At 36.5% G+C, this 26659-nt stretch overlaps 2 protein-coding genes across 5 annotated transcripts in view; one reads left to right on the forward strand and one right to left on the reverse strand.

Moving 5' to 3' along the window:
* Nucleotides 1-16233, forward strand: part of ARMC2 (armadillo repeat containing 2) — a 133735-nt gene extending 117502 nt beyond the window's left edge. The window contains exon 18 of one of the 2 annotated variants that reach the window (XM_060283959.1): nt 9635-16233. In XM_060283959.1, the coding sequence (XP_060139942.1) occupies nt 9635-9678 (44 nt within the window). In that variant the 3' untranslated portion in view covers nt 9679-16233. Of the gene's footprint in view, nt 1-1595; nt 2659-9634 lie in introns of those variants that run through there. The other variant, XM_060283958.1, reaches the window with a different exon arrangement.
* The window catches only part of SESN1 (sestrin 1), a 107532-nt gene continuing 84554 nt past the window's right edge, over nt 3682-26659 (reverse strand). Inside the window, exons 1-10 of one of the 3 annotated variants that reach the window (XM_030882884.2) lie at nt 25174-25413; nt 18274-18339; nt 17246-17446; nt 16434-16616; nt 14318-14560; nt 11582-11729; nt 9264-9376; nt 6911-7101; nt 5459-5603; nt 3682-4859 (exon numbers count right to left, since the gene is read on the reverse strand). In XM_030882884.2, the coding sequence (XP_030738744.1) occupies nt 4773-4859; nt 5459-5603; nt 6911-7101; nt 9264-9376; nt 11582-11729; nt 14318-14560; nt 16434-16616; nt 17246-17446; nt 18274-18339; nt 25174-25275 (1479 nt within the window). In that variant the 5' untranslated portion in view covers nt 25276-25413 and the 3' untranslated portion in view covers nt 3682-4772. Of the gene's footprint in view, nt 4860-5458; nt 5604-6910; nt 7102-9263; nt 9377-11581; nt 11730-14317; nt 14561-16433; nt 16617-17245; nt 17447-18273; nt 18340-25173; nt 25414-26659 lie in introns of those variants that run through there. The other 2 variants (XM_030882879.3, XM_060283960.2) reach the window with 2 other exon arrangements.

A 26659-nucleotide genomic window follows, 5' to 3' on the forward strand; every position in this document is an offset into this window, starting at 1 on the left:
TGATTTCTTCTTTGCAATGGCTTTTTAAGAATGTGCTGTTTAATTTCTCCATACTTGTGGGCTTTCCAGTTTTTCTTTCTGCAATCGATTACTAGTTTCATTCCATTATGATCAGAAAAGATAGTTTGTATGATTTCAATCTTTTAAAATTTGTTAAGACTTGTTTTGTGGCTTAATATGTGGTCAGTCCTGGAGAATGTTCCATGTGCACTTGAGAAGAATGTATATTCTTCTGTTTAAGTGTTCTGTATATGTCTGATAGATCCAACTAATCTATAGTGTTGTTCAAGTCCTCTGTTTCCTTATTTATCTTCTGTTGGTTCTATTCATTTTTGGAAGTGGGTATTGAATCTCCTACTATTATTGTGTTGCTATCTATTTCTCTCTTCAATTCTATTAACATTTGCTTCATATATTTAGGTATTTGGTGCCTATATGTTTATAATTGTTATAGCTTCCTGGTGAATTGACCCTTTTGTCTGATATTCATATAGCCACCTCTGCTCTCTTTCGGTTACCATTTGCATGGAATATCTTTTTCCAGCCTTTCACTCTCAGTCTATATGTGTCCTTAGATCTAAAGTTAGTTTCTTATAGACAGCATATAGTTGAATCCTCTTTTTTATTTTATCCATTTGGCCAATCTGTGTCTTTTGATTGGGGGATTCAATCCATTTACATTTGATGTAGTTACTGACAGGGAAGGACGTACTACTGCCATTTTGTTAATTGTTTTCTGCAAGTTTTGTAGCTTTTTTGTACCTCATTTCCCCTCTTCCTCCTTTGTGTTTCACTGACTTTTTTTTTTTTTGTAGTGACATGCTTTGATTTCCTTCTCATTTCTTTTTGTGTAAATTCTAAAGAGATTTTCTTTGTGGTTACCATGGGGATTACATTTAAAAATGTTATAAGAATATTTTAAGCTGATAAGAACTTGATTTGCATACAAAACTCCATTCCTTTACAGTTCTGCCCACTCCCCACTTTGTTACTGATGTCCCCCTAAGTCCCTTAGGCTCTCTTCACTTTTCTTCATTTCTCTTTTTGTCCCTCTGACTTGATAATATCAAATAACCTCCAAGGTTACTAATAGTAACTCTAAAGTTATTGATAGTATCAGTAACTCTTCAAGGTCACTGATTAGTTCTTCTCTGATCAAATCTCCAGTTGAACTCTAGTTTTTTTTCCTTAATTCAATTATTGTATTCTTCAGCTCCAGAATTTGATTTCTTCTTTATTCTGTCTCTTTAGTGACATTCTCATTTTGTTCATGCATCATTTTCCTGATTTGTCAGTCTCGTTCTTTTTTAGTTCATTGAGCATCTTTAAGACAACTGTTTAAAATTCTTTGTTAGGTAAATCAGATTTCCGCATTGCTTTAGGGTTGGTTTCTCTAGGTTTGTTTCTTAGATTTTGCCACATTCTTCTGTTTATTTATATACCCTGTGAACTTTGTTGAGATTTGGGCATTTGAAAAATAGCTACTTCCAGGGACCTATCTTCTTTGGGCATGTGTGTATGCTTTCATTCCAAGATATATATCTGCTTTTAACTGTCTTAGTTTCCCTAAGAGGCTTGTCTCTGTTTCTTCTCAGGAGCTTCCTGTTCCACTTTCTATTTTATTCCCGGCTGTACTCTCTTGGATCTCCTGCACCTGCCTACCGAACTGTAGACTCCCTGCTGCTCTAATGCACCTCTACGCTCACTTCTGTTTTCAGTGGCCCACAACCAGCATCCAAACCATGCTACCACTCCCACTAGTGCTCCAAGTCAGGTGAGACAGAATTCAGTCCCTCAAACAGCCCCCAGACAAGCCTGAATACTGGACACAAGTTCACCTTCTTCCTTTCTGTCCTGAGGGAGGAGCCACGAATTGGGGGTTTCCTCTCAATTGCATCATGCTGTGCCAGGCAAAGGGAAGGGCTAGGACAAGCAAAATGCCCCAAATTTTCTTAACACCTTTTGGTGCAGCCTTCTCCTGGTTTTGTGTTTGCCTGAGCTATAGCTTCCCAAGGGGTTTCTAGAGTTCTCACAAAGGTATTTTGGTCCTTATATTGTTGTTAGCTCAGTGTCTCATGGGGAACAAGGACCTGGAGCTTCACTGGTGATGTCACTCCCCACCTACCTGCCTTTTGCTTTCCCTTGATATTCACTAGTCACAAATATGTGACAAAATCTGAGTATCTTAATGAGTGAAATGTGCTTGGAAAACATGCTTATCCAACAAGTTTTATTTATTTACTTACCTACCAATGGTCTGTTATCAAAATAATTTGAAATAGGTAAACCATTAGAAGAATTAAAAATCTCTTAACTCTTAAATGAATTTTAAGTTAAAAATATCACCATTATTTATATGAAGTTAATAATTGTGGTAAATACATAAATGTTTAGAATTTAATCTCATTCTTATAGTAAGAGATACTGAATTAAGTTTCATCTAATAAAAAAGTTCCCCAATTTTTACCAAAAAACTGATTTAAAAATTGAATCTTGGAAACCTCAACCAGAAATCTATTCATGATTACTTAAGAAAAAAAATTCCTCTTGTGGGGGAGAGTTTTGGTATTCCATAGTGTATTCTATTTTACCATCCCCAGTTATTTTGGAAACTATTAGTTTCAAAGATTATAGTGACATTAGAAATCCTGTGTGTTTAGTTTTTTTTTTTTTTTTTTTTTTTGTGTGTTTAGTTTTGAGAAAACATTGAGTAATAAGAAACACCTGTTAAATGGGAGGTACTGAAACATCAACTTTGTATCACAGGCATGCCTTTATTACTTTCGATATAAGCACACTTTCTTACTCATTAAAATTTCAAATCATGATTTGTAAGTAGTTTATAAGCTTCAGTGAAAGAAGATAATGAATTCAGTTTATCTTGTTTTGTGATCATCCTACTACTGATTAGAACCTCTATTAGAAATTTTGTATTTTCAAGAGCAAGTGCAAAGAACAAAGAGCAGAAGCAGAATGAGTAAAAATTTAACTAAATCCAGTGCAACTTTACTTGTTGGATTCATCTGTATTGCTATGATGAAAAAACCCAGCAGCAGACAGAAAAGGGCAGAGGTATGATGCAAATTCAATGGGTAAGACCATTTGTATATTATTGTAAGCTGACTAGAAATGGGCTTATGTATATCTTTAAATATACTGAAGATAATTTTTATCTAAGGTGATAGTCTTATCTTCTCAATCTTCTCAACAGCCATGAAGGTAAGTACATCCCCTCCATTCAAAACTGTGCCTCCCATCCCACACTATAAATTTATAGGCACTAAATGGAGCTCAGTAAATGTTTTGATGAGTAAGAGAGTTATTACAACAGCTTTGATTAAATTTAGAGCTATTTCTAATTGTTTGACAGTGTCATTTTTTGTTCTGTAGTGGCTCCCTAATTAGCCTTTGTTTCTAATAATTTTTAATAATTCTATTTGACTTCTAAAACATCTCAGTCCACCTCAGTTCAAAATGGACAAGGCATGGGGCTGTACCAGTTATTTCCGAGATAAAACTTTTCTTTATATCTTTCAAAGTGACTTCAAGAGTTTGCCATTTAAGTCTCTCATCTGATTACAGAATTATTTAAGTGTGATGGCTAATGAAAAAGTCAAAAGAAACAGCATAGCTACCGATTGTGAAGTCATGACTTTTTAAGAGACTGAGACAGCAAAAAAATTGCAGAAAAATTATTCTTTATTGAAAAATACCAATAATACTGACAGACTTCAAAAGCAGTTCACGCCTCCAGAATACAAAGTACTTAATACATTTTTTTCAAGCCTGTTTGCATTTCAAACAAAGCTAGCATTTTTGTAAATCAAATTTGATAACCTGACTAAATATATTTTCCAGCTTTATTATTTAAGGAGCTGTACAACCTCTGAAGTGGGGACCATGAGGTGGGCAGGAGCAGAGGGGCAGAATGCACCTGGGACTGTGCAGCAGTCTACAGCAATATTTCCCATAACTTTGGTGCTGGAAACAAAAATACTGTACAAGACAGCTGCCCTCCAGTGTCAGAGAATCTTGGGAAACAGCATATCAAAAGGTAGCCAGCTTTTCTTATAATTTACACGCTTTCATTTAAGATTGCTTTTTGAAGAAAATCTTTAAGAATGCCACTGTAATTTAGTATCATCCAATAACTGAATTAAAAAACTGTATGAAAGAAATGAGCTGTTACCATCATAATGGTCTTTGCCGAGCTGTGAGTAATTTTAGGTGCAAAAAATATTAACACATATGCAAGTTTAATTTGAAACCACAAAAATTATGTATGTAGGCTCAGATAGTAGCAGTGTTCACTTTATTACTAATAGCTTAACTGGAACAGCCACTCTATTCATTCCACCAGCAGGAATAGCAGCACCAATATCTAAAATCCTTTATGTATCAATATAAAAGCTTACATCATTATCAAAGTCCCATTCTTTGCATGCTCCAATTCTTGTTGTTTTTTAACATAGAAGCAACAGGATTTTGAGAGTTACTATTTGCTGTATTAAAAGTTATACAGCATCTTGTACTGTCAAAAAGCAAAATACTGTGAATAGCAGCCCTTCTTCACAGCTCTAAACTTGAAGCTGCCAAGCACTCACTGCTTGTGCCAGCAGTGGCATTTCCACAGTAAAATAGCAGAAACTAAAGGAATCATGGCACAGTGGATTTCTGAATTCTTTTATCTACCATTGGTCCTGGGGCTTAGTACCTTCCCCTTGTAGGACAATATCTGCTGATCGTTCATCTTCTTTAATGGAGGAAAGGCATCAGGTCATATAGCGAGTAATGGCTCTCAGAGCATAAAGGAGTTCTGCTTGCATCCTAGCTTCTATAAGAAGCAGATTAACGTGAACCTGAATATAAGACATTATCATTTAAGATAGGATATATGTATACATATAACTGATTCACTTTCTTATACAGCAGAAACTAACACAACACTGTAAAGCAATTATACTCCAATAAAGATGCAGAAAAAAAAGAGATAGGGTTATAAGCATTCACAGTCAGTTTCAGTGCATCTAATAAACACCAGAAATGTTTTCTGTGTGCCACTGAATAACATCAGTTTCTCAAAACAAAAGCTGTCTGATCTTCTTTGGATAGATGTTTTGAGCTTGTATTTATATTCGATCACATCTCTTCTTGAAGGTTTGTTAGAATAACAACTTCCCTGCCAAATCATCATTCACAAACACTCTCTTCTTTCTCTTAAGCAGTTACAGTGATGCCAGCACTCTGAGGAGAGGCCAGCACACCGGTTCTCCCTGTCTTTATTCTTTTACTTTAAACCATAATGAGGTTCTCCCTTCCAAGGGGTATGTGAGACAGCTGATCTGGAATGTTCTTATCTGGGTTGGTAGAAGTGATGGAAGGGGTTTGAGACCCATTAGATTAGGTGAAGGAGAATAAAGATCACTGCTAAGTTAGAGTAAACACAATAGGTACTTACCTTCTCAGAGTGCTTGAACTGCCTCCAGAAGCTATCATACATTCTTTTGGTAACCTTTTCAGGAGTGCAAACAACAGTTTTGATATAAACTTTAAAGCTACGATCCAATAGCTGGTTAATTTCACCATAGTCATAGTCATCATATCTGTTAAAAGATAATGTGAGAATTTTATGTATAGTCTGTTTTATTCTTATGGAAGTACAGACATCAATAGTAAATGCTGTATTCTTTCCCCCTCTTTGTGTAGGTAGCTAGCCCCCAAAATGACAGCTTTACAATTTTTACGTTTCATTGGGGGTGGATGAATGAGTATAAAGGGGTAAGAAACAGAAGTCAGATGAACAAAAAAATTGCCAGTGCCCAAGCAACATATATTTACAATCATGAATAAGCAACCACACTGAGGAACAAATTCTGGAAACAAAGTTTGAGTATTGCTGATATTAAGAAATTAACAAATTAATCAATAAACTAACAATAACAATAAACTAACAATAAACTAAACAATAAACTAACAATCAATAAATTAACAATAATACTTATTGATACTATTACATGATTATCAATTATAATCTATTTGTGTAAATAAATTTTTTTTCTTATGTTTCCAGGAGTTCTTGGGGTCAGATGAGAAAAAAGGGGGAGAGGTGTCTGAGAGGAAAGAATCAGTCTCTAGATGGCTTCACAGTGTCTATACTTGGGAAAGGCTAAGCCAAGATAGTCGTAGGCACCAATGTCTCCTCTGCCGCACTGGCAGATAGTGCCTAGAACTGAAGTCTCCTAATTGGTTTTTAGTAGAAAAGGAAGAAAGCGGGTCCTGTATAACCATTCAGGAGTCTAAAGTCATAGCCTGGCTACTGATAAAGTGAAGAAGCAAGAGAAAGTGTGACTTTACAGCTAAAATAATCAGAAAGTACCACAGCATGGTTGTTTGTGTATGTTAGAAGGTGGTTTATGATGGCTGTGTTTAAATGTGGCTGAATACCTAACAGGATATGAAAGTTTTGTATTTTGATGAAATATCATGGGAGTAGGTACTCTTTAGAAGGGTACTGTAAGAGTTCTAAGTTCCATGAAGGTAGAAGTATGAGTGTGTCAGGAGATAAAAGATGATACAAAGGGAAAAGATACCATAAATGTTCAGAGACAAACTTTGCCTCTTCCTCTATGCTCTTGGGCCAGCTTGCTTGCTCTCCTCTTCCCTGGAGGCATCTGTTATTTAACTCTTGTCAGCATTCCTAACTCTCCCTCCTGCTTAGCTAGGCAAGAGAAAACACACCAAGCTGCAAAAAATCAAGTTTTTGAAGCACAAAATGCATAAAAATAAGCTATTGGGGAGGGGATGGTTTTGAGTATGTTAACGTAGGTCTGTGTGCATATGTGTTCCAAGCACCTGAATAATTTAGGCTAAAGGAAAATACCTCTTCATAAACATAAGAAAACAGACTAACCTTATTCCAAACATGCAGTGAATATAGTTCCAAATAGCCCGTCTTAGCATTGAGGTATCAACATCTTTGTGCATTGCCATTGTATTATAAGTAAGATTGTAAGCAATGTGAAATTTTTCATCGATCAACTGTCCTACATCTGGATAAAGACGATTTACCAAAGAATAACCATGGTCTTCCCAACAATAGTCCTAAATACAGAGAACAGAACAAATGTGAATAATTAAAACGTGGCCAACTATAGTTCTATGTCTGTCGCTCTTCGGTGCAGTGAAATTACTGGCAGCTGAAATCCACTGCCTTTCTAGTACATCCCTAGCTCTCAGTTTCACTTGCATTCCAGTTTGATGTTTTCAATTTCTATACTGCAACATGCAAAAGTTACATTTTGAACTCAGCGAGTTTAAAAACCAGTGGAATCTCTTCCCCTTACACACAGGTCACCCATATTCAGCTTTCTCTCACTGTTTCCCCCGTCAGCCTCCAGAGATGACCCATCTTGGGAGGCCACTCTCCTTTTCTATTGCTGCAGGCATTCAAATGGTCCTCAAACTTTGTAAATTTTTAATTCAAGGTATCCATCATTCATTCTTTTTCCTCCTACCCACCTCTGATTCTCAGCCCTATTAATTGTGTCTCCTAATTAGTTTTCCCAAATTAAAGTCTCCCTGCTTCCTTTCTTTCCATCTCAAGCAAAACTTAATAACCTCCCACTTCAATGTTACTACCATATTTATTTTCCTAAAACACCTCTTTGATATTATGCCATCACTATGGTCAAAACCTACAAATCTGATCATCACCTACAAATCTGATCAATTTTAAACTAACTTCCCACTTACCCTTTGCTTGAAGGTCTTAGCAGCCCAGTCAGTTTATGATCCCTTCCCTCAACCTATGCTCAGTTATTGCCTACAGTCTCCTCTGCTTACAATGCCCATGCTTTTAAACCATTCAAATCTCTCAAATCCTAATCTCCCTCCATAAAATTTTCCAGTCCACATGATCCCTTCAATTGTAATCTTTTATATTTCATGATACAACTTCACTATTGAGTAAAATATTCTATAATTCTTCCTTGTGCCTAATTCTGTCTCCTTAAACAATGTTAGTTCCTTGAGCAAAGAAAAAAAATCATAGTTCTCAAATATTTTCATAATTCTGGTAGAAGAGTTATAATAGCCCCTGCACAATAATTGGGAAAGTTGGGAACACCAACTCATCTGAATTATATATTTACCTATCTAAATGAAATATATAACAGACTGTTTAAGAAAAACATTTAAACGACAGTATGTTTCTACTGACGGATTGGAAGCGGTCTTACAAAACTACAGCACAGAATAGATAAATGTTTGCTAATTGACGATTCTCAACTTTTATTCTGGAACTAGAAGATACAGCAATTGTTACTCCTGAGATATACTTGCAAAGCACTTAGCACAGTGCCTCCTGCCAAAGTGAAAACAGAGAAGGACCCTGGTATCCTGGAGGACAACGAGGTCCCTAAGTTTCCATGGACTCAGTATATACAGAATTGTACTGGGAAGTTTTACTGTGTATTTCAAAGTTAATGATTATGGAGCTAAACAAACTGGGTCTACCAACAATAATTCTACTCCTTACCCCAGGAACTTTATTTATTCTAAGAGATGGGTGCTAAGTAATTTTGGAATAAGATTTATTTATGTGAATCCTCTTTAAGCTTTAAATTTGAAACCTTTAAAAATTCTCATTGCTTCAAATGACATTCAGTTCATATTTTAAAGGGAATTAGGTTATTGTAATCATGGTTTATTTTCTATGGTATCTGTAAAAACTCACCCAAATTAAAAAGAAAACAAAAAATCTGCTTTCCCTATAAGTCCTAATTTAAGCAAATCTTTCACTCTTTCTCATCCTCTTTCCCTTCACCCCCACACACATAATGCCTGAGATGCTGTGAGGACATTTCTCTTGTCACTCAGGCCTGGTGCATATCAGGGCAGAAATAGCCTCACTTTAACACTGGGGCTCAGTAAAACAGTGCTATAAAAGCAAGCTAGGTTCAAACACAACTATTATTTATTGTTTCGTTAGAGTAGGAACTTTAACTGGGTTTCTGCATACCATCTCTGGGAACCTACCCACTATTGTAATTTTGCTTTATGGGTGAATGTGTTTTGAATTCTGAGCAACTGATTTATGAACTTTAACAATATAATAAACATACCTAAGGGAATTACGTGTACGTAGAAAAGTTATTTTTCTCTGCATTGCTTTCTGTTCTCAAATCCAGATGGCTCTTTCTTATTTTAAGTCAGATTGAGGTATTCCTAATTGAGCATGTACATAAAACAAGTTGTCATTTTACCTGGACTCGAAATGTTGGGACGTGCATTCCATGTCTAGAGAAATCCTTATAGCCATAACTAGTATCCTCAAAGTGACGAGATACATCTCTTGCTGGTGTAACTTCTTCATCATCTGAAATAATTAAAAAAAAAAAAACACTGAAAGCCTTTCAAAAACAGGATGCTAGTTAAAATTCATTTTACCTATAACAAGTAAAAACAGGATTACCCTTTCTCTGACACTGAGTAACCAATATCAACTAAAATAAAGTCTTAAAACTGTAAAGAGAAATAGCCTACTTACTAATAAATGGAATATAATAAAAGTAGATTCTGTTATTAAAAAAATACTCATGGTTAATTTTCTGTTTTTAATTCCTCTCTTTCACAGATCCTCTCTCCCTCTGTGTCCCGACTGTAGTTTATAGATACTAGGTTCTACTGAAAAGTATGTACTCCAAGTATGAACACCCTTTTGAATAATCTTTATGGTGATAACAAATATAAACTTTAAACTTTATGCTCTAAACTTTAGCATTTGGACTATTTTTAATGTCACACAATATATAAAATGATCTCTTTAACAGCTCAAAGGTCCTAGAAACAATTCTAAAATGATGAACAAAGGAAAGAGGTTCTGTGTGTCACTGTTTTTACAATGTTTCCTGCACTGCTTCTAAGCCTTTTCAGATTATCTTCATGTTTAGGGGTCGATGAGATTATAGTTTCAAGTAAATAAAATCAAAGACTTCTCCTCAAGCTAACATCCAACCTCCATTTATACAAATTTGATTTTTTCTTTGTTATTAAGAAACTTGCTTTTAACATATACTCTTTGTCCCACTCTATTATTGTCAAAATACACTGACACACTTTATTAACTTTTTTCCTTTAAATTATCTGGTTTACATATTAAATCCTATAGCCTACATTTGATAAAGGCCAAACATAAAGGATTTACGTTGTTGTTAGTTATCTAAGAAGTAGCTCCTTTTCACAAATCATAGAATTTTAAAGCTGGAAGCAATCTCAGGCCTTTATGAATGCAATTTCCTCATTTTAAAGAAGAGGAAAAAAAGCACTCAATGTTAAATGACTTATATTCACAAAGTTTATTAGCAGTGATTTTAGTATTAGAACCCAAATCAAATGTCCTCTCTCTTAGTCTAGTGCTGTTTTCACTATAACTTCCTTTTCTACCTATGCAATAACCTTTCTAAAAGGAAAGCCATATTTGGATTAAACTTAAAAGCTTTTGCACAGCAAAGATAACCCACAGAATGGGAGAAAATATTTGCAAACGAAGCAACTGACAAAGAATTAATCTCCAAAATATACAAACAGCTCATGCAGCTCAGTATCAAAAAAACAACCCAATCCAAAAATGGGCAGATCTAAATAGAGATTTCTCCAAAGAAGGCATACAGATGGCCAAAAAGCACATGAAAATATGCTCAACATCACTAATTATTAGAGAAATGCAAATCAAAACTACAATGAGATATCACCTCACACTGGTCAGAATGGCCATCATCTTATCTCAAAGAGTAAATGCTACAGCTGTTGCTGGGAATGTAAACTGGTTCAGCCACTATGGAGAACAGTATGGAGGTTCCTTAAAAAACTAAAAATAGAGTTAACCATCTGATCCAGCAACACTACTCCTGGGCATATATATGGAGAAAACCATAATTTGAAAATACATGCACCCCAATGTTCATTACAGCAGTATTTACAATAGCCAAGATATGGAAGCAACCTAAATGTCCATCAATAGAGGAGTGAATAAAGAAGATGTGGTACATATATACAGTGGAATGTTACTCAGCCATAAAAAGGAACAAAATAATGTCATTTGCCACAACATGAATGGACCTGGAGATTATCATGTTAAGTGAAGTTAAGTCAGACAGAGAAAGACAAATACCATATGTCGCCGCTTACATGTAGACTCTAAAAAAAGTGGTACAAATGAACTTATTTACAAAACAGAAATAGAGTCACAGATGTAGAAAACAAGTCTATGGTTACTGGGGGGAAAAGGGGGGAGGGATAAACTGGGAGATTGGAATTGACATATACACACTACTATATACAAAATAGATAACTAATAAGGACCTACTGTATGGCACAGGGAACTCTACTCAATACTCTGTAATGACCTATATGGGAAAAAAATCTGAAAAAACAGTGGATATATGTATAACAGATTCACTTTGCTGTACACTTGAAACTAATACAACATTGTAATCAACTATATTCCAATAAAAAAGGATACTTTTATTTAAATTCTCTTAAAAAACAGACATTTTATTGACTATGTAATGGTTGCTTTTACCTGAAGAGAAGACAAACATGCTCTCTCTTTTTTCTATTTCAAAACGTGAAGCCATCTCTTCCTGACTTGCCTCTTCTTCATCTCGACATTCCTGTAACTGCTTCATCTTTTCCATGAGGGCTTCGACCTCAAAGAAGGAATCACTTACCTGAAAAGAAAGTGCAATTAAGGTTACATATGTCAAACACGGAATGAAACTTTTGAATTTTATTAAGTCTGTTTCATAAGAATTTGCATCTTAATACAATATAAGAAAAGATCTTCTTATAATTTTAATGCACATGGATGAATCAAAAACAATTATTTGGGGCTTCCCTGGTGGCGCAGTGGTTGAGAATCCGCCTGCCGATGCAGGGCACATGGGTTCGTGCCCCGGTCCGGGAAGATCCCACGTACCACAGAGCGGCTGGGCCCGTGAGCCATGGCCGCTGAGCCTGCGCGTCCGGAGCCTGTGCTCCAGAACGGGAGAGGCCACAACGGTGAGAGGCCCGCATACCGCAAAAACAAAAAAACAACAATTATTTGGCCTATTATATATACAGATATTTAAATTTTAAAATATAAGAGAAAAATGATTTTAAGAACACATTCTAATGTTTTACCTTTTATTACTAAAATTAGTAATAATATTACTATCAATGCTAAATTTTAAAAATTTAACACTACTTGTCGATTTAAAACAGAACTGAATATTTAAGAGTTAAGCTTTTACTTGCTCAATCAGTTAAATAAGGTACACAAAGTATAAGTGCTTTTGCATCAACTGTGTACACTGGGCATGTTGTCAATAGACAGGCATACCTCAGGTACATTGTGGGTTCAGTTCCACACCACTGCAACAAAGCGAGTCATGAATTGTTTGGTTTTCCAGTGCATATAAAAGTTATGTTTAGGGACTTCCCTGGTGGCACAGTGGTTAAAAATCTGCCTGCCAATGCAGGGGACATGGGTTTGAGCCCTGGTCTGGGAAGATCCCACATGCTGTGGAGCAACTAAGCCCGTGCGCCTCAACAACTGAGCCTCTGCTCTAGAGCCCACGAGCCACAACTGCTGAAGCCCGCGTGCCTAGAGCCTGTGTTCTGCAACAAGAGAAGCCACCTCAACGAGAAGCCCGCACACCGCAACCAAGAGTAGCCCCCGCTCGCTGCAACTAGAGAAAGCCCGCGCGCAGCAACGAAGACCCAATGCAGCCAAAAATACACTGTACTGTACTGTACATTATACTGTATACTGTACTATACTATACACTATACTGTTTATACTGTAGGCTATTAAGTGTGCAATAGCATTATGTCTAAAAAAACAAGGTACATACCTTAATTTAAAAATATTTATTGCTAAAAAATGCTCAACACCTGGGAACAGGGAGCTTATCTACTAGGGAAGTTTTTAAAAATTCTATTATTTCACTATTATCTCATTTAATAAAGGGATAACTAGGAACAGTACTTTTTCTTTAGCCTTGTACTAAATCAAAGGTGGGGAAGGACAACAATCCAACTCTAAGCATCCTAGCAACTGATGTACTCTCCCTTAGACCATCTCATAACCTTTAAGCTTTGATAAATAATCAGTGGCCATATGCAGGCCTCCAACAACAATCCAGATAGCTCAACAGAGGGTGGAACTGATGGTCTTGGGCGTTGCCAGCACAGCACAGTGATCAACCATGGGAACATGATTTTCCCTCCTGTGCTAATCTCACCATATGTAAATGCTACCTCTTATTTAGTACCTGATAAATGCCAAGCACTGTACTAGGCCTTTTAACTTCTTTTTTTTTTTTTTTTGCCTTTTACCTCTTTAGAGACATTTCATTTAAACTTTACAATAACCTTGTGTTTGACCTTCATTTAGAAATGAAAGAATGGAGGCTCAGAGAGGTTAGATAACTTGCCCACAGTCAAATATACATTAACAGTCAAATACACGTTAAAGTCAAATATATAAATTTAACCTGTCCAAATCTGTTTAAAATAATACAACTGAGAAAATCTGTGCAAAGTATTCAGAAGACTGTAATGTTGTTTCTCTGATTTCAATTTGGAAATATAAACCCTTTTCTCTTTCACTACAGCTAAAGAATGCAGAGGGAATTTTGACTCATCATATATAGAATTCAAATTTGCTTATAGAAAATTCAACTCATTCTGATCTGTTTCAAAGGAATAACATAACTGAGAAAATATAAAAGCCAGAGAAGAGAAGGAATAGAGATAAAAGCATTTTAATAAATTTACATTCACTTTTATATATATTTGTGAGAAGTTAAAACATGAAGTATTTTAAAAGGAGAAATTCCAGATCAAGGCTGATTAAATCTTCTAAAAAGTAATTAAGAAGACAGCCTGTTTCTTCTGTGCAAAAGGATGTGATCAGCATCAGGAAGTTTCTACCACCAAGTTCCACTGTTCTCAGTCTCCCCTCATCTCACTCAGTAGCTGTTCAATACCAGATGGCTCTGATGGGGCACATTGCTGGTGGCTTCTGATCCTAAAATTATTCAAATGTAACCTCCTAGAGGGTCTTATAATTTTGTATGTCCCTTAGCATCAGACTAGTGCTGAGCATTTGGAGGCAGACAATAAATACTTGCTGAATGAACAGGTATGGGGGCCTAATATCTTTTTGGACTTAATAGGGTAGATTTTCTTAAAAGCCAAATGAAAAAATAATATAACAGCAATTACTGTGATTACTCTTAGGATGATCCTATAATAAATAATAGATACTTACCGAAACATTTCCTGCTGAATTGACCTGCATCTCATCCACACTGTGATTGCCATTTGTAATGTCACAGATGCAGTAGTTACTAACAGAAGGAGGTCTGAATGTGTGGCCACCATCACAATGAATTTCTGGACTGATTCCACAGCCAAATGTGAACGAGGCAAGAGAATGATAGTGTGTAAGTAGAACTACTGCATGTACCAGTTCTGCAAGGGACCAGCTGTGCTCTTCAGCTTTCAAAAGTCCCTTGGGAAAAAAAACGAGAACATTTTTATGCTGGGGTATGGTATTGATGAAAGAATACAGTTCATCTTGGTATTTAACCTACTGAAAACAGGATTAGTTACTATATAAAACTTAAGATAAAATTACAATTTGAGGCATGTAGAACCCAGAATTTGCTAATTTTTATGAATATGTATTCACAAATAGAGCTTAAGATAAACTGATAACGACACATTCGTTATTATTTTGACTTTCTGAAATCCTGATTTAAAAATGTAGAATACATTTTGTTTAAAAGCAGTTGCCATATCTCAGATGATGGATTATGAATGCATTAACTATGTTGTTAGTGCAGTCTCAAACCAAATGTAATGAATTTGTGTTTAAAGTAGAAGCTACTGTGTAAAATACGCCTGTTTTTCTTTATTATCAGGCCTCCTCAAGGAATTTTTAAAAAGTGGTTTGAACAGCTTGACTCTGAATATTCTTAAATCATCAAATTATATTTATTTTAAAAATTATGCTCAAGGTAAAGTCTACAGTTCTTCAAAGTCTTACAAATCTGTGTCCATTCTGCTTCATTATCTATTTTATAATATGTAATTTTATATTACTAGACAATGTAACAGACATTGCATTAATCATATTCAAATCTTGTATCTCCTTGATAAAAAGATGCTTCAATTACATAAAAGAATCTAAAATATTCTAGGGAATTCCCTGGAGGTTCAGTGGTTAGGTCTCTGCACTTCCACTGCAGGGGGCATGGGTTCCATCCCTGGTCAGGAAACTAAGATCCCACAAGCCTTGAGGCATGGCCAATAAATAAATATTCTAAAAAAAGAGAAAGACAACACCAAAAATATATTGTATTTTTAAGAATTTCTACTGCATGGTAGATTCTTTTAGAGAATGTCCATCTACTTTTATTCTATTATCTTTATTAATAAATAGAACCAGACAAAACTAGTTTAAAATGGTATTTTAAAAAGATAACACAACAAGATGCCACTTTACATCTATCAGAATGGCTAAAATCCAGAACACTGATAACAACAAATACTGACAAGGATGTGGAGCAACAGGAATGCTCATCCATTGCTCATGGGAACACAAACTGGTATAGCCACTTTGGATGACAGTTTCTTACAAAGCTAATAAACACAAGCTTATCATACGATCCAGCAATCACACTCCTAGTTATTTACCCAACTGAGTTGAACACTTATGTCCACCAAAAAGCCTATATGTGAATGTTTGTAGAAGCTTTATTCATAATTGCCAAAAACTGGAAGTAACCAAGATGTCCTTCAATAGATGAATGGATAAACTGAGGTACATCCATACATGTATTTTTCAGCAATAAAAAATGAGCTACCAAGCCATGAAAAACCATGGAGAAACCTTAAATGCATACTGACAAGCTAGTCTGAAAGGGCTATATACTGTGTGATGCCAACTATATGACAGTCTGGAAAAGGTAAAACCATAAAGACTGTAAAAAAGAGCAGTAGTTTCGGGGGAAGGGGAGAGAGATGAATAGAGGGAGCATAGGAGATTTTGAGAGAAGTGAAACTATTCTTTATGATACCATAATGGTGGATAACACGACATTATGCAGTTGTCAAAACCCATAGAACTGTACAACACAAAGAGTGAACCCCAATGTAAATTAGACATTATTAATTCATCAGTTACAGCAAATGTACTATACTAATACTAGATGTTAGTAATAGAGAAACTATGTGTGTGTGGGCGGGGGGTGGTGGATGGTTGACGGGGGTAGAATATGGGAACTCTACTTTCTGTGCCATTTTTCTGTAAACCTAAAACTGCTCTAAAAATTAGTCTAATTTTTTTTTTTAATGACACCCTAGATATATTCTCTACTTACCTCAATATGTTCTTTGGTAATAAGCCAAGGTCTATGGGCTAACACTTTGTTAAGTTCTCCTAAATTCTGTAGTTTCTGAGGAGCATTCTCTAAACCATTAAGCCACTTGGGGTCTCCACCAACATGAAGGAAATCGTTTACATGGAGATTCACTAAGTAGGAGCACTGATGTCTTGCTGCAGCCTTAAGAGAAAACAAAAAGATTATTCTAATTACACATATTAAAATCTTGAACAACTACAAATCTTTTTCTTTACAATATGCAAAACAGCTAATTAAGTTTTTGATTAGTATGTTTTCAAATTTTCCATATACTACAGAAATGAAGTTTTCATATAAACATTTAAAAATTCATACACTATAGAAAGCACCTCAAAAATATCCCAAGAACAAATAAAATATCTGATCAAAGTATCTGAACTTTAGAAAAATTTTATACCTACTGTCAGAACCTCAGATTAAGAAGAAACTTCAATTAAGGTGCCAACCATAAAACAATGGAATATTATTTATAAATTGAACATGAGTACCACCACTTATGTCAATCTGAACTATCAGTGAAATAATCTTGTGTTCTACTTTATTCTCGTATTTAATAGAAAATGGTTCTCAACAGAGTGTAAATACATATTTCTTTTTCTGTTATATTTGACAGCGTACTTATTTAGAAAGAGGAAAAATAGATACTACCTAACAGGAATTCGATTAGAAGTTAGAATATAAGTATTTATTCCTGTGTTTGAAGCATTAACCATCTCTTAAAAAGATTAATAAAGCAGGCAGAAAGAATTTTTCACTGAATGTTTACAAACCATTATTCCAATGTAGTGCCGATAATGTAGGGGTAATGGCCCATCCATTTGCAGTAGATAGTGTTGAGTTTTTAAGAAACTTTCTAAATATTGTGGGTGAAAAACCATCACTAAGGTAATATTATCCAAACGACCCAAAGCAGCAAAAGAATCTGCAAATAAAGTATGCATCTGTGCGTCTTCACTCCCCACTTGGAGAATCTGTATGAAAGAGAGGAAAACCATGGTTTCAGAAATTGTAAATTGGTGTAAAAGAAAGAAAACATGCAGGGGAAGGAAAAAAAAAAGGAATATGCATGCACTGCACTCTAAGTGTCACCTAGAAGCAGATTAAATTTGGCTTAAAGAGAGGTTATAATTCTACAAATTTAACTCAACTTGTTGCAAGATAGCAGAATAAAGAGTCACATATCATGTAGTAGGGGAAAAACAACAAAGGCCGGACATTAAAGGCCATCTAGATAGGCTGCTTGCAGACTTGACCAGAATCCAGACATCCAGAGCTAAATCCAGAACCCAGATTTAGATTATCAAATTTGCAGAGCTTGCAAACAGACCCTAATGCCTTTCCTTTTAACAACACCTACTCTCCCTCAATTTACAGAGAACCAAAATTAACTAACAGTAAACAATCCCTGTGAAAACAAAGTATAGGAGCATTTACATATTTAGAATTAAAGATCCAATCTAGCATTGATACCAGCCTGTGGAGTTGGCCAAGACCAAGTAACTCGGCTTATGGGCACACATAAGCAACATCTGAATATAAGCAGGTGGCATATTATTGGTCAGAAAAAAGTCTTGCCTTTGCTTGATTAAATATGGGTGTTAGAAAAGCATCATGAAATACTAGAAATCAACATGACTATAACAGCTTTTTAATCCCACATATTCACTGCCAAAACATGATGATTAACTTGTGTAGAGCATATTGTTGACCAACAACTTGTTCAGATGCGAAGATGTGGGTCATGAAAACTTTTCCTTAAAAGCATACAGTTCACTATGTACTTTCACAAACAACATACCTCCTTTTCTGGGATGAATCTGCTTGGTCCGTGTCCTAGTGGTCGAGGAATTCTAATTCCAAGTTCCTAGAAAAGAAAACTACACCATCTCAGGCCTCCAGCAGTAAACAACATGAACTGAGGCCACAGGAATGGGAGAGAAAAACAGCCAGTTGAACAGAGACTGGCTTGTTCTGGTGATTTATTTTCATGGCCATATATATATACCAGATCCTCTGTTTGCATCACATAGCTGACAACAGTTTATAATACAACTCTGACTAAAAACAATAAAACCTGTTTCACTAAAACCAGAGTTTTGCATAAAGTACTTGGCAGAAAGTCTAGAACAGAAAGTTCAGCACATAGCAGCCAACCCTGTGGATTGTCAGTGATACAAAATAAGACCAATGTGTTTGTACATCCAAAACCCAACCAACCAAAATATCAATCCTTGTGCATCTTGTCAGGAAATGAAAAAGCCATAACCTCTACCTAGATGTCTTAAACTGAAAGAAGTATAATTATTACTACATCTATAATAACACTTCAGAAGAACAGAAATACTATGAAAAATAAAAAAGCTATTTAAATCCACAAAAGAGAAAGTAGTACAGGGCATGGTTTCTCTGTGCTTGAGTAAAACAATTTTAGAGAAATTAATTTTGTTTGTGAGTTTTCCTTAAATTTTTAATTTATAGGATCTCATCAACTTTGCTTATATTATATTTTAGAGGAGCTCAACTAATTAAAATATAAATGGTTTTCTGCCTTTTGACATAGTGAACCTAGAATTCTATACTTTATGTGACAGTGTAGTGTGGTTAACAAAAACTGACAATCTACTGTTAGGCTTCCATCTTTTCCCTCAATACAGTGTGCTAATAGAAATAAAACCAAAATGTAATTCAGACTTTTTTTTTTCTTTTTGAGGCTCATGTCCTATCACTCTAGTCTCTAAACAAAAAACCCCCTCCTTCTTTAACAACTAAATATTAACCCTTGCTTATATAATTACATACAAATATTATTTCTACCCTCTCTCTACTGCTTCCAAAAGTCCTTCATGATATAAACCAGATGCTTTCCTTTTAAAGGAAAAAAAGGGGGGAGGGGGCAGTCAGAGAAGAACATGTGGCAACAATTCAAGAAATCTGGTCCAAGTGAATGAAAACCTTTTGAGCAGAATGGATTTTTAAAAATTAAGCAGGCAGGACAAAATTGAAGAGAATCTTAATTAGGAGAACTCAAGATTCAGATTCAAAGTAGGCTGGATTTGCCAACTAAATCTAAAATTTTATATATGTTTCAAATAATCTTGTATTGGAGGTCAGTGATTTCTTACTCTGATAATTCCACACTTATACTGAAGACAGTAATGTCTAATAACCATGCCCCTCATTAGAGGAGGCACTAAATTCACTGGCCCAGCCATGTATGTGTCTCAATTTTAATATCCTACAATAAATGCAAGGAAAAAACCCACATTCCTGCTATTCAATACATCATCTTGGCACAAATGCAGCCATTTATATAAAATGATGACTCTATTGGCCTTTCTGATTTAATTACATATATTTCTAACAAAATATATTGGGCAAGACTTTAAGGCTAAAAATCAATACCCCTTCTCAGTTCTTTACTATCTTATTTAAACAAAATGCATTTTAGCAAACACCCCATTTCAGGGGTTTATTATTCATTTTCTACCTAAGAGACACTATTCTTATGACTTTAGTATACAAAAGGTGGCATTTCAAAGGAGGAGAAATGGATTATTCAACAAATGATTTTGGTACAACTGGAGAGCCACTCAGAAAAAAGTGAAATTGGAGGCTTAAATCATACTTTACTCCACAATAAATAAGATATAAGTGTAAAAAACAAAAATTAAAAACATTACAGTATTAGAAAATACCTGTGGACTTAGGTCTAAGAATGCCACAAAACCAGGAAATCATAAAATATAAGATTGATAAATTTGATGACATAAAAATAAAGACTTTCATATGGGAAAAATAAACATATAAAGTCAAAAGCAAACAGAAAACTTGGACATATATTTGCAACTCATATAGCAAAGGGCTAAATTTTTTTAATACATAAAGACAAATCACTAAGAAAACCCCCAACAACCTCACAGAAAAATGAACAAAGGACATGGACAGTTCAAAGAAAATGAAATATAAATGGCTGAAAAAATGATCAACCCTCACAATAAAACACTGAGATACAATTTTGCACCTAAAATACTGCTTAAGATCAAAAAGTTTGATGATAGGCTGTGTTGGAGAGGGGGTGGAGAAATAGCCATGCATTGCTTATACTTTCTGATGGGAGTGTTTTGAAGTGTGAGGAAAAAATATCAAGAAACATAAAAGGAGTATAAATTACTACAACCTCTAGGAGGGCAATCTGAAATACTGATCAATATTTAAAAGTTACATACCCTAATCAATAATTCCATCCTAAACATTACCCTATACTCACATTTCTAAAATGTCATGTGTAAAAGTATAATCACTGCAACATTGTTTCTAGTAGTACAAGATTTTATAAAGCAACCTAAGTGCTCATCAATAGAGTACTGTTTCAATAAAGTTTAGTATGATCATAGACTAGAATAGCATGAAGTCCTCACAAAGAATGAAGCAGTTCTATACAAGTTGGCTTTAAAAGATCTCCAAGATATATTATGTGGGGGGAAAAAGACAAAGTATATAATATGTATATATTATGTTACTATTTGTAAGGAAAGGGAAAAAAATTACCAATTCCATTTCTAGGACTTTATCCTACAAATACATTAGCAGCATGTGGATTGTGTATGTGTGTGTGTTTATTTTTTAAAAAATAAGACCAGATTCCTAGCACATGGGCCTCAAAACAAAGAGGTTGAAGTATATTGTTTTGGTTTTATTTCTATACCAAATAGATAGTTTATATATCAAACTTACAAAACAATAGCTTTACAGTTCCAAGAAAGTGACTATTAATGTTTCAGAAATGGAATATTTTCCTATAGGCATGCCAAAGGTCTTTCCCAATGGTCCTTTCTAATTCTCAAGTCTTTGAAAGTCTATCCCTGTAGCCAAATTTAGTGGCCATACTGGTATCACTGTCTCCCCTCTTCCTTGCCTTCAAAGGTCAAATCTTTCTTTTCCAGTTCCTTTAGAAATAGATTCTTTTATGTATTTTATGAAAAATTATGTGTTTTAAAACAGGATGTTAAGAAAAAGCAAACATTCTCAGGAACGGACTATAAACCTATTATGCTAAGAACCTCTTACTGTTAAGATCACATTCATTCCTTGGTGAGGTACCAGTCTAACAAAGCAGGGGACAGAATAGAAGAACTGAAGAAAGGAAAGGAATGGAACGGAGTCTCTGATATTTAAGACTCCAATTTCATTATTTTACTTATGGCTAGTTCTAGGTAAAATAGAATTTTATGAACTCTGAAACTGCATCCCAATTTATCCTAATCCAGATACTGTCAGGAAGCAGGTCATTGATTCCGTCTAGCCTTCCACAGCACACAAATTGAGCTCTTATGGGAAAAGGAAACAGGTGACAATTATCTTGAAAACAGCCAGGAAGTCTGGTTCTAGAGTTGGTGTCTTTAATTAATTACTCTCAAAAGCTCCTCTTTAAGAGCATTTGAGGGACTTCCCCGGTGGCGCAGTGGTTAAGAATCTGCCTCCCAATGCAGGGGACACGGGTTCGAGCCCAGTCTGGGACAATCCCACATGCCGCGGAGCAACTAAGCCCATGCGCCGCAAGTACTCAGCCTGCACTCTAGAGCCTGCAAGCCACAACTACTGAGCCCGCGTGCCACAACTACTGAAGCCCGCGCGCCTACAGCCCGTGCTCTGCAATGAGAAGCCACCATAATGAGAAGCCCATGCACCGCAACCAAGAGTAGCCACCACTCTCCGCAACCAGAGAAAGCCCGTGCACAGCAACAAAGACCCAATGCAGCCAAAAATGAATAAATGAGTAAATAAATTTTTTTAAAAAGCTTTTGATACTTAAAGGTCTTTTTAGATACCATTATTATTATACAATAGTATTCTTGATTTCTAAAGGGGTAAAAGTTTCAACTTTCTGGAAAACTCACTTTTGAAACACTTCCTAGTCACATGACAAATTAGTTGCTACCCTATTTTCTAGCAGGTATTGATTACAAAAAAAAAAAATAAGGCACTGCAGGTCTTCAATGGTGTGATCGTAAGCCAAACTAAGTGCACTTCATAACGTCCTAAAGGTTCCTTCAATTGTGCCTTCATATGTACCTGTAAGAAACTGAATTACAGACTTTGAACAAATTTTGGCCAATCTAAATTCAAGGAGGCAGAACTTGCCAACAGCAAATGGCCTTGTTGTGAAATGCTAACCACAGCACAAACCTCACAGGCTCTTGGTGAAGGTGTGGCTGGGAAATCTAACATGGGAACTAACAGTCTTCTCCTCTCAACAATCCTCCTAATCAGCATCTTTGAAGACATAGCAACAGCCTCTGCCATCACAACATTGCTGCAAATCTCTGACGCGATATCTGTTTCCTCTACAGTGTATACTAACACACTAATTTTCACAGTATGAAAATTCTCAGCAAATGTTGACAGCACCACAGAATGACTAATGTATGTAATGTATCACTGTATGAATCTGTGTTTATGAATTTACTGTTCTAATCAGATTTTTCAAATTTCTCAGATACATTTATGAATCCATATGAATATCTTTAACCAAAAAAATGAACAGTTTGCCACAAGTGCAAAATGAGAGCATTTGTTGGCTTACAGTGTCTATCTACATGCAAAACTAGTTGAAAAGTAAAAATGATTAGATCACTTCAATCATTTTATTTTTTCTCACTGCACTTGGTACATTATTAAACTGTCTAGATGTCTTAATACTGATAATCACAATAATATTAATTTTGATATTTTAAAAAATTACAAAAGCAGTTCTGTTTGAAACACATTTCAACAAGGCAAAAATATGCTGTGTAAAAAGTAAAAGTTCCCATCCCACTCTTCCTTATTTATGAGAATCATTGCCTATAGCTGGGTGCTAGCCTTTTGACATTTGAAATTTTTAAATAGAAATGAAGAAATCTAGAAGCATTATAAAGAAATCTTCCTATTATAACGACATGTACTAGTGCTTTTTCTAAAATTGTCATTAACTCTTTTATAGGGAATTTAGAAATACTCAAAGTTCAGGTACCTCTTTTTCCAGTGTCTGGTCTTCTATGAAATACATTCTAGAAAAATAAAAACTCACTGACTTCAAAGTACTGGCTTTGTAAGGCTGACTTAGGCCATATGTGTGCCCTATACTTTAGTCAGGAGTTCCATTCCTGGAAAGGGTTTAATTTAAAGGCACTGTGGAAGCTTGCTATTTGAAAGAGTTGTGTTATTAATTCTTTTGTAAAGTGAATAGTTTTCCTATAAAGCACTACTTCCTAATTTATCTTCCCACATGTTGGAGGTTTTAAAAATGAAATACAACTATACAAAGGTTCCTGGTGTCCCGAACACAATCCCATAGGCTCTGTAATCAATGTGCAAGCTATTGATAAAATGTATCTGTATCTTCCAGTTGACATGGCTATATTTAGAGATTCTAGATCTGGGCAAAAACCAGGATTCTGCACACAAATACCACCAGAAATAACAGATTCAAGCACAATGATTGAGGCTCAAAATGAGAACAGATCTGTTACGGCCTGCAAACAGAAACTGTAAATTCTATTTCAACACTTTCACACTCTTTTCTATGATAAAGTTTCAAAGCAACAGTTATGAGACTTTTTTTAGGTTGTTGTATTATCTGGAAACAAGGAGCACATTATGTATCCATGAATGCTAAAATCTAGAAAAAGCATTTGGTGTTCTATAGCCTTCCATGAATGCTAAAATCTAGAAAAAGCATTTGGTGTTCTACAACCTTCAGGAGAAAGTGTCTTCATTTAAGTTTATATGAATATATGTAGTATATCATGGTGTAGACTCCATTTACAAAAAATATATATACATATAAATACTAACACTGAGTCATTTTAGTGGGCAGTACAGTAGAGAAATTACCTCGTATTTACATTTCTTTAAGTCAATACTTAAAACATTCTGATTTTAATTACTATTTCTCTACTTTCTCCCTTGCCACCTTTTGAATTAAAGCCTTTTAAAGTTTCAAATTTGAGTTAAAGGTGTATTAGTAACTCTCAAATGGTGCCCTATTTGCAGCCACTTAGGAAAAATACAAAATGTTACAATTAAATAGCTCTTTCTGAAGGCCAATTCAGACACAAAAAGAGATAGTTTAATACAAGAGTAAACGCTGTGCATAACGTCATAGAGCTGGCAGTACATACTTATTCTAGGCAACATCATTTTTAACTGACCGAAATATGTTTCTTTTTCTTTCTTTTTTAAAGTAGGAGGCGAAGAGAGTGAGGGTCCCCGAATAATGTGTTTTGACAAGACGCTGAGGGGGAAAAAAATCCACAGGCTGTTCTACCGTGAGACTAGAGTTTGTTAGGTTTCTTCTGGCTTGTGGAGACTTGTACAGAAGACAACGTTATTTTGTTTCGGAGACTTCCATTTAAATGACCGAGGCAGCTGTCCCTCCCAGCCGCAACATTTTCTGCCCGGGGACGACTCTCGGTGGCAAACGCCCCCCCCCCCCCAACACCACTGGCCGCCCCTTCACCTGAGGGGCGCGGGCCAGCCTGCGACGGCCCGCCGGGCAGGGCGGCCGTCCGGGCGGTAGCTCCAGCGGCGCCCTCCCCGGGGAGCGTTCTCCGAAGCTGTTAGGGTGCGAGGGCGGGGAAGCGACGCGACCTCCGTGCAGCCCAAGCAGTTGGCCGGGTGCCCGCCCGCCCACTTGCCCGGTCCCTTGCCCTGGTACCTCGTCCTGGCCGCGGCTCCCGCCACACTGCTTGCAGCCCAGCAGCTCCGAGACGGCCAGCGAGGCCGTATACGCCTCGTTCGCGGCTGTGGCCAGGCGCATGTCAGCGTGAGGACAGCTGCGGACGCGCAAGGGAGCCGCGGCGGCGCGGAGGAGGCGAAAGCTGGCCGGGCTGCCAGTCGGCCTCTCAGCTCAGAGGCTGAGCGCCTCAGTCCGTGCTGACGGCTGAGGCAGTGCGGGGCGGGACGGCGCAAACAAACAAGACACGCGGCCCCGCCCCCTCCGTCACTCCGCCGAGTCGGCAGCCGCGCGCGCCAATGGGGGCTCGCAGCGCCGCGGCACCCCGCCCCCTTGGCGCTGAGGAGCGGGCCCTGGCGGGGGGCGGGCTACGCGGCCGGCCGAGAAACAACCTCTAGGGAACGAACTCCCGCGAGGAGCTAATCCTCGGGTCGGAATGGGCTCGGTCCGCCGGGAGCTGTGCGTGCACTGCGGCTGGAAGATGCAGCGCGAGCCGTCGGGTTTCAGTTGAAAGGCAAAAGTGTCCCTGTCCCAGCATCAGCAGCTGAAAGCTTGCCCTCCCTCCACCCGCTCGGGTCCATTTACCTAGAGCCAAACAGCAACCCACCTCTAGGCTGACCCCGACACCACCAGGGGGAATCAAATTCGCTTCACATTTTATGAACTTTTGAAATTTCCCTTCTTTCTTTCCAATAATGCCCAAACAGCGCCTACTGGGCCGCAGAATGAAGAAACAAGTAGGGGACCATGACCCATATTCAATGTAAAATTATTTTGGGTAAGCTATGTAGAAACTATAAATATCACTCTCCTACACAGATAAGCCTTGGTAGCAGATCTCTAAATTTTTTTTCTTCACAAGTATATTCGAAAGCTTTAAAATTGTTTCCTTATAAGCGCCCTAGGTTCTAAAGAAAGAATCTCTCTCTGAAACCTGATGAGGAACGTGAGAAAACAGGTCATAAAGGAACACAAATAACTGACATTGTTGGATCTGGAACACAAATCTCTCAAGTCCTGTGTCAACACTATTTCCTTACAGGGCTCCATTAACTTCTTTTTAAAAAATTAACTCCTAAATTAGGTCTCTTGTTTTGCATGTTTGCCCCGTATTTTCAAAGGCTTACATGCTCAGGTTAAAAAAAAAAAAAAAAGTTGGAACATTCTGATAGAAGGAAACAAGCAGAGTTTAAGTCAATAATACTGACAGACACAGAACCAGGGCTCATAAATGAAAATAAGTTTCAGTCTTAGGAGTGAGGTTAAAATGTCTCAGAGAAAACTGAGTTACTCTTTGAGCTCTTAAAGTGTCACATTTTAAAAGTAGCAGGTTAAAAATGGTTACTTTTTATTTATCTTCTCCAGATAAATAAAATGATGTTATATGTTCTCATACACTGCTTTTGTAAATTGCTAAAGCACCCAAAATATTTTTACTGGTCAAGAAAAGCAATTTGAGGTTAATATT

This window comes from Globicephala melas, chromosome 14 (assembly GCF_963455315.2).
Source record: "Globicephala melas chromosome 14, mGloMel1.2, whole genome shotgun sequence".
Taxonomy (NCBI): Eukaryota; Metazoa; Chordata; class Mammalia; order Artiodactyla; family Delphinidae; genus Globicephala; species Globicephala melas.